The sequence below is a fragment of the Phacochoerus africanus genome, chromosome 7 (assembly GCF_016906955.1).
Source record: "Phacochoerus africanus isolate WHEZ1 chromosome 7, ROS_Pafr_v1, whole genome shotgun sequence".
Taxonomy (NCBI): Eukaryota; Metazoa; Chordata; class Mammalia; order Artiodactyla; family Suidae; genus Phacochoerus; species Phacochoerus africanus.
Genome location: NC_062550.1, coordinates 7,284,378 through 7,297,193, shown reverse-complemented (window position 1 = coordinate 7,297,193; position 12,816 = coordinate 7,284,378). Strand labels below are relative to the sequence as shown.

Genomic DNA, 12,816 nt, shown 5'->3' with positions numbered 1-12,816 from the left:
TGCAGACGCAGCTCAGATCCCAAGTTGCTGTGGCTTTGGCGTAGTCCGGCAGCTACAGCTCCAATTAGACCCCTAGCCTGGGAAACCTCTATGTGCCTCGGGTGCGGCCCTAAAAAAAGACAAAAGACAAAAAAAAAATTAGGAACAAAAAAGCTCCTCCCATCTATTTGTCTGATTTTTTTCATGGCAGCCCCAACCACGTGGTGAAAAATACACAAGGTACTGACAAATGTACTCTCTTGAAGATAAAGTTAATTTGCAAACAGAAGAAATAACAAGGCCTCTCCTCAGAGTGATTTTAAAGCTCGAACTAGACCCTTAATGGCCAGCCTCTTAAATAGTAGTTTAATACCATTTGGGGCACACCAGCAAATCTTTCCTAACTTTTGGAAAATACTATACTGAGGATAAATTTGAACATCATTTGATGGCCTTAGTTCATCATTCTTAAAATAACAATTCTCTTTCTTTAGACTTAAACCCAATATTTGCAACTAACATAGTAAGAAAATATAAGGGAGTTCCCCAGTGGTCTAGTGGTTGGGACTTGGTGCTTTGACCGCTGTGGTCCAGGTTCACTCCCTGCTAAATGAGATCCCACATCAAGCTGCTGCATGGCACAGATGCCCCCCCCCAAAAAAAGTAAATAAGTCTTGTTCTAAAGCTCTAAAACCTCAAGCATTTTAGCAAAGGACTCTTGCCCTTCAGTGGTTCCGATTCCTTTGGTGATAAGTCTAATTTCTGGCTTATTATATGCTATTACTATGAAGAAAGGCTTTTTTCTGTTACTGCTCAACGGTATTGATACCTCACCTATTGTCAGTATGTTTGGGAATATTCTGATAAGTCTTTTCACAAATTTTTGGAAGGCTTAGGATTCTGTTTCTACTTGGTGAAGACTGTCTTAACTGGGTTTCTGGCTAAGAAATTAGCTGAGTCATGAAGGGTATTTAAAGGTGAGTAGACAAGGTGTTTTAAAGGCTCTATCCAAAGACAACCAGGAGTTAGAAACAGGGGGGGTATTTCATGGGGACAATTGGGGGAATTTTGTGTTTTCTGAGTCTTGAGATAGATTTTATAGCTTTAGCTTGAACTTTTTTTCTTCCGCTGTTTATTAATTAGTAACTAATTTCAAATACACTCTTCTTAAGTTTTCAAACCTGACGAGTTACGACAGGCACTGATGCCAACATTGGAGGCACTTTACCGTCAGGATCCAGAATCCCTTCCCTTTCGTCAGCCTGTGGATCCTCAACTTCTGGGAATCCCTGTAAGTATGTGGTAGTACTTCTCGTTTCTATTAAAATTTGCTGAAAGCTTTATTTGGATGAAATTTACGTGTCATACAAGTCACCCATTTATAAAGTGTACAATTCAGTGGGTTTTCTGTATTAACAGACTTGTACAACTGTCTCCACAGTTTTGTATCGTTTTCATCACCCCAAAAAAGAAATCCCATCTCCACAAGCAGTCACTCCCCATTTCCTCCTGCAGCCCCCCTTACTCCTAACCACCTGCTGGTCTACTTTCTGTTTCTGGATATATCTGTTCCAGACATTTCATCAAATATGGAATCTTGCAGTATATGGTTCTTTGTGACTGGCATCTGTCACCTGGCATAAGTTTTCAAGATTTGTCCATATTGTAACACAAGTCAGGGCTTGATTCCTTTTTAGGGCCCAGCAGTACTCCATTGTGTGATAGACAGGCATTTTCTTTACTCATTCATTAGTTGATAGACATTTGGGTTGTTTATATACATTTTGGCTGTTGAGAATAGGAAGCCTAGGGAGTTCCCGTCGTGGCTCAGTGGTTAACAAATCTGCTGGGAACCATGAGGTTGCGGGTTTGATCCCTGGCCTTGCTCAGTGGGTTAAGGATCCGGCATTGCTGTGAGCTGTGGTGTAGGTCGCAGACGCGGCTCAGATACTGCGTTGCTATGGCTGTGACGTAGGCTGGCGGCTACAGCTCCGATCAGGCCCCTAGCCTGGGAACTCCATATGCTGTGGGAGCGGCCCTAGAAAAGGCAAAAAGACAAATAAATAGATAAATAAATAAATAAAATTAAAAGAGAATAGGGAGCCTATGAATATTTGCATACACATTTGTGTGTGAATGTGTGTGTGCATCTTTATTTCTCTTGGATATATAGCTCATAGCGGATTGCTGGATCATATATAGCTTATTTATTTTTATCACTTGAGTAACAGTTCGTGAAAAGATGGACCCAAATTAGCTTTATCTGCTTTTTATAAAGTTACCTTTACACACCAGGCTGCTGACAGGTTTCATTTGAGGATTTTAAGTGGTATTGGATAAGGAATTGGAGTGCTTTGAGGAGCAAAAATCCATTAGAGCCTTTTTTTCCCCCTGTATTTTTCTATGGCCTTAGATGGGTCACTGACCTTCTCTGGGCTTAGTTTTATCTTTAGGTCCCTTCTAGTAGTAAAATGTTAAGGGTTTTTGACCTCTCACTCTGAATTTATCACACATATACCAAGGTAAAGTCTCTGGAATTGCTTTTGTAGATGTCAGCTTGCTAGTCTGTAGTAGTTTTTATTTTCTCTGCCCCTGGATGCTTCGTTTCTCTGTAGACTAATGATTTAAACAAGTGATGGGCATCAGTCATTTCTTTGGAAATATACATCGAAGACTTCACGTTTTCTAAAAAACCAGTGATTACAGCAAGATACGCTGTAGACCTTGAGTGTACTGAGTGAGGCTTTGGGCAATGTTGGTGTCCCTTTCCTTTCTAGGATTACTTTGACATTGTGAAGAGCCCCATGGATCTTTCTACCATCAAGAGGAAGTTAGACACTGGACAGTATCAGGAACCCTGGCAGTATGTGGACGACATTTGGCTCATGTTTAACAATGCTTGGTTATATAATCGGAAAACGTCACGGGTGTACAAATACTGCTCCAAGCTGTCTGAGGTCTTTGAACAAGAAATTGACCCAGTCATGCAGAGTCTTGGATACTGTTGTGGTAGAAAGGTAAGAAATTCTTGCACAGAATTGCACCAAAAACTAGACCAAATAAAATCCTGAATCATCAGATGTTAGGAACTTGGTCATAGTTGCCTGTGGTACACAGTGCCCAGCATGAGCTAATTTTTCTGTGCCTGCCAGTTCACAAGGAGTTCCTCTTGTCCTCCTGAGTTCTTTGGTAATGGTGGAAGGATGTGACCATTAAGCTTACCGCAGTGGTGAGATAATACAGTAGTAAAGTAGAGTGGTTTTAGTTCCGTGAACTGTGTTGGAAACTGACATTGCCCATGATGAGAGCCAACATGAGAATTAAGACTTCAGAAAAGTTTGTTTCTGGTGTTCCTGTTGTGGCGCAGCAGGTTAAGACCCCAACATAGTGTCCATGAGGATGTGCAGGTTCAATCCCTTGCCTTGCTCAATGGATCTTGAGTTAGTGCAAGTTGCAGCGTAGGTCACAGATGGGGCAGCTCTATTCTCCCCCCAGCCTGGGGACTTCCATATGCTGCAGATGTGGCCATAAGAAAAAAATTTTTTTTTTTTAATTTGCCAGTGTAAATGTTTTTTAGCTCACCCTTCGAACCATATTTAACCAATGGTTTCTTTTGCAGTTGGAATTCTCTCCACAGACACTCTGTTGCTATGGCAAACAGTTATGCACAATCCCCCGTGATGCCACTTATTACAGTTACCAAAACAGGTAAGCTCCACTGTGTGAACCACGGTCACAGTGTCCGCGTGTCTAGGGAGTGCATGCGGATGGACCAGCACACATACAGTCATGGTGCGTGTGTAACTCGCTCGAAAACAATTGTAAAGCACAAGTTCTGGTCTTTGCGTTCTGCCTTTGTTTGCAGAATCATATAGTTTCCCAGGAGAAAGTAGCTTTGTGTTTGTTGTTGGGGCCCTTATTTTTAAAAGGCAGGAACCGAAGGCATTAAGAAGTTAAGCAACTTTATGAGTTGGTGTCATACATAGGATTCACTCCCAGGCCTCACATTTCTTTCCATTGTCCGTTTGTAGCTCACCACAGCCTTGGGCAAAACAGATAATTTTCAAACTAGTCTTTCTGCTTGTCCATGAAATTGCTGTCAGCTATTGATTGCTATTCCCAAAACTACCGAGAAAACTTTAACCAAAAGTTTGTTTGCCAGCTGTATCTTTTAGGAAATGTTTCCTTTTTGTGTGCAGCCTATCCCTGAGTTTTTCTTGGAGTACATAAAAACAGGATTGTTGTTCCCTTATGACTCAGCGGGCTAAGGATCCTGTTTGTCACTGCTGTGGCTTGGGTCCCTGCTGTGCCATGGGTTCAGTCCCTGGCCTGGGAACTTCCACATGCCACAGACATGACCAAAAGGAGAAAAATTAAAAATAGAGGATTCCCAGGTATTGGCTTTGCTATATTAAGCAAATAAAAAGGAGTACCTCCAAAAATAGCTCTGTACCAGACTGTTCCTTGAGAAAGACTTACATGTGACAGTGGCCTTCTAATAAATTAGACACTTCTCCTTTATTTTCTCCTGCTCAAATAAGGCTATAATCACACAAATTATATTCACTAATCTCTCTTAATCATGATTTATCTTTTATTTTGTGTAATCAGCCAATAGTATAGCTGACATGCGGCATTTACTTGAGGCTCTGTGACAGTAATAGCAAGGTGTTTTATCTTAGGTTTTTTGCTGAACTTGTGTGCTACAGTTGTATTTCTAGCTTTGAAAAAGTAACTTAAACTTTTTGTTTTATTTACAAAAAGTTAGGTGCATTCTCCTAATGCTTTGTAGTCATTAGAATCTACCTTTTTTTTTTTCCACTCATTAAAACCTAGGAAAAGTGGGTCTCAAATTGTCATAAGCACCATGTATTCAAAAAAAGCAAGTGACAGTGGGCATAAAACTTCTTGCGCAGTAATCTTGGCATTTATATACCATTTCTGGATTTTTAACAGTGATCTGTGTGCTTACAGGCTTTGTATCAAGGACTATGTATGTAATCATTTACCTTCACACACCACTGACTTTCTTTTCCCTTGTAAACTATGTCATTGGTGGCTAAAATCAGGATTTAGCTGTGCAGACTTTTTATTGTACTTATGTAGCTTCCATGGGATCTAAAAGAAATTTTGTGGTTTTATTTCAGACCACAGTTGTTTTTAGATGATTATTTCCTTGTACTGTATCCATTCCATAGTGGGTTTTTCTTTGTTACATAGAATTGCAATTCTTCTCTCCCCGGTATATATTTATTCTCCTTTTGACTATTTGCATCAGGAAGCATTAATTACTAAAATGAAAGGGTGTAGGTCTGTGTGAGACTTGTTTGTTTTATTTGCTGTAATCATTTGCTACTTGTGATCCCATTGAGATATTTAATGCTAATCTGTGCTTTGCCTTGGCTTTCTGCTTTGTGTTGTCTTGTCTTGCTTTTATGTTTTTTGTTGTCCTGCAATCCCTCATTTCTTCGTTTGTTTTGTGTTTTTTTTTTTCTCCCTCATGCTTGTCGTTGTCTGCACTTGGCTTTGATTGCAAAAAACAAAACCAAAAACAAAACCCAAACTGTGGGGTCCATAAATCTGCATCATTGAATGTCCTTGTCGCCGTTGATGACCTGCTCTCTGCTCCCGTCCCCCTCCTTGGCCTGCTGTGATTGGTGGCTTCGTTGCTTGGCTTGGGCTGTGTTGTGTGAACGGAACAGTTCACCCCAGTATGGCCTTCTTGCCGACAGGTATCATTTCTGTGAGAAGTGTTTCAATGAAATCCAAGGGGAGAGCGTTTCTTTGGGGGATGACCCTTCCCAGCCTCAAACGTAAGTAACTACATTATTTTGGAAAGTACTGTCCTATTTCTCAGTTTGTTATCAGGTGATTATGTTCAGGCTTCTAAGTAGCCTTGGGTTATGCTATCCAGTAGGGTAGCCGTTTGCCATAGATAGTTATTCAAAGTAAATACAACTTAAATTCCTAGTTTCGGTTGCTCAGTTGACATCGCGTGGCTAGTGGCTACCATATTGGTCAGTGCCGATGGAGGACATTCCACCGTCCGGGGATACAGCGGTACCGGATGTCATGTTAGGTTTTATCATTTTAAGATATGTTTCTTTTATGAGGAAACAGTCAACTTCTAACACATATAAGGGAACTTCATTCTTAGCGTTAGGAGTTGGAGGGGAAATGAACCAGTTACACCTTCTCGTAAAGGTAACAGTGTGAAAGTCACCGTAATCATGCACATCCTTTAACAGCATAAGAGGTTTCGGAGTCTGTGAGAGTGACTCTTATGGTTGGACTTCTGCAGCCTCAGAAGCTCTCGTGGTTTGGTAAATGCCAAGAAAAATCTTCAGACATGGCCTAAACTGCTTCACAGGTCTTCTAATCTCTAAGATTTAGTTAGACACTCAAATTTGGACTGTTTTTAGGGAAAAAGAACTAGTTGGTGTCTTTTTTAATATCAGCTGCTTTTTCAATTTAACCTGTAATAAGCAGAAGCAATTCAGAACATTTCCCAAAAAAGTGTGGAATTACTATGTTACTAGTAAACACAGAACTTCTGAGAAAAATTGAATGTTTCCAAATTGGGTTTTGAAGTTGTACTTCCTTCAGTCACCATTGACATATAATATAGTGGGGTCTGGTACTGGTCTGAGGAGTAGGTACTGGGTCCCCTTGAATTTTAGGGAGGTTTTCTGACCCTTGGCTAAACCAGGGAAGTCTCATCTAGCCAGGTTTCCCTGATGCAAGAAAGGGAGGCAGCCTGACCATTGGTGCTGTCGAGTGGCTCACCACATGCTCTTTACCTTAGGACAGCACATCACTGGCTTTGAAGAGTGTAGAGATCCCTCTTCCGGTTCTGCAGATCAGCAGCAGGCCTGAAAACATGCATTACTAACAAGTTCCCACTCCTCCTGTGCTGCTGGTCTTCAGGACACTTGGAGTAACAAGGTCTTAGACCGTTGACCCTTGGATCTCTAGCCTGTAACTAGTAGAAAATGGTTTAAGTGTGGAGATGTCCTCATTTTTGTGAGGAGGAATCACAGAAGCCAAAGTTCAGCCACCTGAAGTCTGTTCTAGGTAGAGGGTAAGATGGTTGGTTTCTGTATCTGGGGGGATCTGAGCAGTATGGTAGATTTATGGTAGTATAAATCTATATCTGCGCTAGATTTCAGGATGGGAGACCATGTGAAAATGTTTTTTGGCGAACTATAAGTAACCTGAAATATGTACTCCTGATACTGAAATTTTCTATTAATATAAAAAGTTGTTTGACTAAGCTGTGCTGGAAAAAAAAATTTTTTTTTAAATAATGATTTAACTCCCTCTATATATACCTCTCTACACATATTGTGTCTCATACACAGTCTAGGAACATTAAACTAGTAAAAGGTATAAATACTAACACTGAAAGGAGTAGGCAAGATTTTAAAAGGAGAAGAACAAATTCATATTTTTAGTCCTTACTGGGTTCTCCTTTTCCTGTAAATGGTAATAGATTTACTACAAAGTCCTTTCCAAAAACATGGGCATTCCTTTATATAAATGTGCATTTTGTGGGAGCCAAGGCTGTTCCTTTTTATTGTATCCTTGGTATATTTTTGGAAGATTTAAATAATCCACTTACAGGGTGGGGTTTTTGTCCCTTTGGTTAGAACAGTAGTCTGATTGATCATCTTTTATGTCACTTTTTCTCATTGTCTCCCTCTTCTTTCCTTAGTACAATAAACAAGGAACAATTTTCAAAGAGAAAAAATGACACTCTGGATCCTGAACTGTAAGTCATTCTCCTTGAGTAGTCAGTACACTTTGATTTTCTTTCTTTTTAAAACTATTGCTTCAGCGAGTTCCCACTGTAGCACAGTGGAAACAAATCCGACTGGTATTCATGATTCATGTGGATGCCGGTTCACCAACCCCTGGCCTCGCTCGGTGGGTGGGTTAAGGATCTGTCATTGCCGTGAGCTATGGTGCTGGTTGAAGACGCGGCTCAGCCCAAGTTGCTGTGGCTATGGTATAGGCTGGCAGCTGTAGCTCTGATTCGACCCCTAGACTGGGAACTTCCATATGCTGCGGGTTTAGCTCTTTAAAAAAAAAAAAAACTGTTACTTCAGTTCTTTCCACATGATCTTGGCTCTTTTTGGAATTGTCACAAATTGAGAAATATTGGATGTTTTGACCTGGTTAAAGATTTGGACTTAATCTTGGCACTTTGACCTTTCACTTCTAGGTTTGTTGAATGCACGGAGTGTGGAAGAAAGATGCACCAGATCTGTGTCCTTCATCACGAGATCGTCTGGCCGTCTGGGTGAGACATCAGTATTTTCCCTAGACGTTTTCTTTGTCGTGGGTTTTAGCAAGTTTTTGTCTTCTTGGCAGTGATTTTATCTTCAAAGTTACTATCTCTAAAAATTCTTCTTTGAATTGGAAAAAGAAAATTAAAATCCAGTATTAAAACATTAAATCAGCATTCCCTTGGGGTGCAGGGGATTAAGGCTCTGGTGTTACTGCAGTCAGGGGCACAGCAAACAAAAAAATTTAACCTAGAATCCAAAAATAGAGATCTTTCTCTTATTTGCATTATTTCAACCCATATACAAATACTTCATTTTGCTGGTTCTTCTTTAATTTTTATTATTTCTTTTTAGGGTTGTACCCAGGGCATATAGAAGTTCTCAGGCAAGGGGTTGAATTGGAGCCACAGCTGCCAGGCTACACCACAGCCAGTGGCAATGTCAGATCCAAGCCGCATCTGTGGTTCATGGCAATGCTGGATCCTTAACCCACTGAGTGAGGCCAGAGATCAAACCCGAATCCTCATGGATACTAGTCGGGTTTGTTTCCGCTGTGCCACAACAAGAACTCCTGCTGGTTCTTTTTTATTTGCCTTTTTTCTGTTTTTTGTCTTTTTTTTGTTTTTTTTGGGGGGGGGGGGGGGGTTGTTGGGGTTTTTTTTGTCTTTCCAGGGCCACACCTGCGGCATATGGAGGTTCCCAGGCTAGGGGTCGAATCAGAGCTGTAGCTGCCAGCCTATGCCAGAGCCACAGCAACACAGGATCCGAGCCGCATCTGTGACCTACACCACTGCTCATGACAACACCCACTGAGCAAGGCCAGGGATCAAACCCGCAACCTCATGGTTCCTATTCGGATTCGTTAACCACTGCACCACGACGGGAACTCCTTTTTTTGTCTTTTTAGGGCCACACCCTCGGCGTATGGAGGTTCCCAAGCTAGGGATCTGATCAGAGCTCTTGCTGCCAGCCTATACATCAGAGCCACAGCAACACCGGTTCTGAGCCACGTCTGCGACCTAAACCCAGCTCACGGCAATGCCAGGTCCTTAACCCACTGATCGAGGCCTGGGATCGAACCTGAAACCTCATGGTTCCTAGTTGGTTTCGTTTCTGCTGTGCCATGACGGGAACTCCTGGTTCGTTTTTTTAATCCTTTGGTGGTCCTATGGGAGTTACCTCTGTGGCACAGCGAAATCAGTCACATCTCTAGTGCCGGGATGCAGGTTAGATCTCCAGCCTGACCCAGTGGGTTAAGCAGTCCAGCGTTGCCGCAGCTGGGGCAAGTCACAACTGTGGCTCAGATCTGATCCCTGGCCGGGGAACTCCATATGCTGTGGGGCAGCCAAAGGAGGGTGGGGGTGGAGGTAAATACTTAGTAAAGACTTATTAATCGAGGTAGTAATAGGAAATTGGTAGCACCTGGGAGCTAGCAAGGAGGTGTTAAATTTGGCAGATTTTGAATGTTACTTATATTGCAATAGAAATTTAGAAGATACAGGCAATGGATGGCGCTGTGGGGACACCTCTGTCTCTGACTCTGAGAGAACATTGTTCGGAATGGTATACTACTGTCCAGTGAAAGCAGAGTTGCATGAAAAAAAAAATTAGATGCAGACTTGAATGAACTAGGTATTCTGGGACCTCATTTTCTGTTTCAGAGTACTATCTGCATATTTACCCAGGCTGCACACCATCAGTGGCTTCCATAGCCCACAGGTCCATTGTGACACTTACCTGTTCACTGCTGTGGGCCGTCTGTCACTCTCCAGGAGTAGGGCTGGTCCCAGCTCTGTTCCGGGGGAAGGGGGAGGTGTCTGTGCATTAAGGGATTCTTATTAGGACAAAACCTCTGCTCTCTGCTTTGCTCTCTTCTTGGACTGACTGTTGATGTTAGTTTGAAGGTCACAGGAGAGGGGGCTAACTAACAAATTTCCAGGAAACAACACTAAGCTAATTTGCAGTGGTTGATGTATATATGGCTTTAGATAGGCCTTTATATAGTGCTCCCCTTAATTTCAGAGTTGGGTAGGAATAATTAAAAGACTTGGAGTGATCCTTGCAAGTGAGGATCAGCCAGCTGCTGATTTCCATAATGTCCATTTTTCTAAGAATTCTACTTAGGCACATATCCTTATGTAATCGCAGAAACAGAATGTAATGTTTAAAATCTGTTAGTGCTAAGAGTTCCCTGGTGGTCTAGTGGTTAGGGTTTGGCACTTTCACCATGACAGCCTGTGTTCAATCCCTGGTCTGGGAACCAAGATCCCACAGCAAGTGAGGTGTGTGCTGCAGCCATGAAATAAAGTCGATTAGTGCTGTTTGCAGAATGTACTTGCTTACATTGCCACCAGTAGCACATAGAGGGTTTGCCAGTGTGACTGGCCATAAAACTAAATTCCTGCTTTAATCTGTAATTCTTCAACATCTTTGCACATGTAAACCAGTTTTTATGCCCTTCACGTTTTCTCATGTATTTGGCCTATTTTTCAGTTAGATTTTTTTTTTGTCCTTTTTCTCTCAATATTTTCTAAAAAATCTTTGTATGTTATATTAAATCTCTGTAATGTATTTAGAAATATTTCTCCCAGATTGTCTTTTAAATTTCAACTGTATATACACATAAGAGAGATTTTTATGGTATGTACGACATTAAATGTTTCTCTGAGTTATTCAAGCAAAGTCTTGGTTTATGTTTTAGATTTGTCTGTGATGGCTGTTTGAAGAAAACTGCACGGACTAGAAAAGAAAATAAGTTTTCTGCTAAAAGTAAGTTTTATTCTCACTTTACTTAAATTTACTTAGGTACATTTTGGCAAAACTTCACTGAAGCATAGTTAAAAATAAACATCCAAAATGAATTATTTTGTTTCAACATTATTTAAAATATTAAACCAAATTAAAAATCAAAAAATTTTTCCATGGTCTATGTGATGTACTTTCTGGTGTGAAATTCATGAGACCTGATGATTTATATAAAGGAAGTTAAGTGGAGTTCCCGTCATGGCTCAGTGGTTAATGAACCTAACTAATATCCATGAGGACGCAGGATCGATCCCTGGCCTCACTCAGTGGGTTAAGGATCTGGCATTGCTGTGAGCTGTGGTGTAGGTTCCAGATGCGGCTCAGATCCTGCATTGCTATGGCTGTGGCCAGCAGCTACAGCTGCGATTCAACCCCTAGCCTGGGAACCTCCGTATGCCACGGGTTCGGCCCTAAAAAGACCAAAATAGATTAATTAATCAAATAAACCTATATGGTCTTTTTGGTTGGGTGGAGTGGCAGTCAGCTTTCGTCTTATAGATGCCTTTGCATGGTTTTTTTTGCTCATCTCCTGGTTGCTTTTGTTCCTGTGCAAGGTGAAGCACAACACTCAACAGTTGTTATTTTTTAAATATTGAAATCAGGGCAGATTGCATATGGAGACTTACTTTTGTCTCTTCTGAAATAGAAAATATTTTCAAAGTAAAACGTGAGAAATAACATTTAAAAAGCATTCACTACCCCAGAGTTTCCGTTGTGGCTCAGTGGTTAACAAATCCGACTAGGAACCATGAGGTTGCGGGTTCGATCCCTGGCCTTGCTCAGTGGGTTAAGGATCCGGTGTTGCCGTGAGCTGTGGTATAAGTCGGATCCCACTTTGCTGTGGCTCTGGTGTAGGCCGGTGGCTACAGTTCCAATTAGACCCCTAGCCTGGGCACCTCCATATGCCAAGGGAGCAGTCCAAGAAATGGCAAAAAGACAAAAAGACAAAAAAAAAAGTATTCACTACCCTGCTTGTTTTGTTTGAGCTGAGCTGAAATTAGAATGATACAGAGAAGATTAGCATGGCTCTCTGCAAAGATGATACACAGACTCGTGAAGTTTTCTACATTAAATTTTATCTTTCTAGGTATTGGCTACATTGCTAACTTAACAAAATCCAGCAAGGTATCCTATTAGTATTGAAGAACCAGAAATGAGACTTGGTTTGAACCTTAAGACTGACAGTAATAAATTTGCACCTTGGTTACTGCTGAACTTTCAACGTTTGCATTCCTAGGGTTGCCATCTACCAGGCTTGGCACCTTTCTGGAGAATCGTGTGAATGATTTTCTGAGGCGACAAAATCACCCTGAGTCAGGAGAGGTCACTGTTCGAGTAGTTCATGCTTCTGACAAAACTGTGGAAGTCAAACCAGGAATGAAAGCAAGGTATCAAAGGATTCCCCCTTTTCTTCTCATGCGGCTCCACTGTTGCTCGAATGCTCGAACATGGTTACTGTTGATTCTAATCTGAGTGGGATGTTGTGGTTTTTCCCTCCAACATGAATTGTACAGGTTTGTAGACAGTGGAGAGATGGCAGAATCTTTTCCGTATCGAACCAAAGCCCTCTTTGCCTTCGAAGAGATCGATGGGGTTGACCTGTGCTTCTTCGGCATGCACGTTCAGGAGTACGGCTCTGACTGCCCTCCACCCAACCAGAGGTAGGGTTTGCTATGCTACGGCTACTTCTTGTTTGCCTGCGAGATTGAAGTTACCGTAAGATGAACAAGCATGATGGATGAGA

At 41.5% G+C, this 12,816-nt stretch overlaps 1 protein-coding gene and 1 non-coding gene across 2 annotated transcripts in view; both read left to right on the top strand.

Annotated features, from left to right (window-relative positions):
- The window catches only part of EP300 (E1A binding protein p300), an 81,459-nt gene that overhangs the window by 58,294 nt on the left and 10,349 nt on the right, over positions 1–12,816 (top strand). Inside the window, exons 17-25 of the mRNA XM_047786165.1 lie at positions 1,152–1,270; positions 2,757–2,996; positions 3,599–3,687; positions 5,712–5,792; positions 7,694–7,750; positions 8,204–8,281; positions 10,969–11,036; positions 12,310–12,460; positions 12,587–12,733. Coding sequence (XP_047642121.1) covers positions 1,152–1,270; positions 2,757–2,996; positions 3,599–3,687; positions 5,712–5,792; positions 7,694–7,750; positions 8,204–8,281; positions 10,969–11,036; positions 12,310–12,460; positions 12,587–12,733 — 1,030 coding nt within the window. The remainder of the gene's footprint in view (positions 1–1,151; positions 1,271–2,756; positions 2,997–3,598; positions 3,688–5,711; positions 5,793–7,693; positions 7,751–8,203; positions 8,282–10,968; positions 11,037–12,309; positions 12,461–12,586; positions 12,734–12,816) is intronic.
- LOC125131933 (U6 spliceosomal RNA) lies at positions 12,044–12,145 on the top strand. Its single transcript, XR_007136103.1, has one exon. It is a non-coding gene; the product is annotated as a U6 spliceosomal RNA (small nuclear RNA).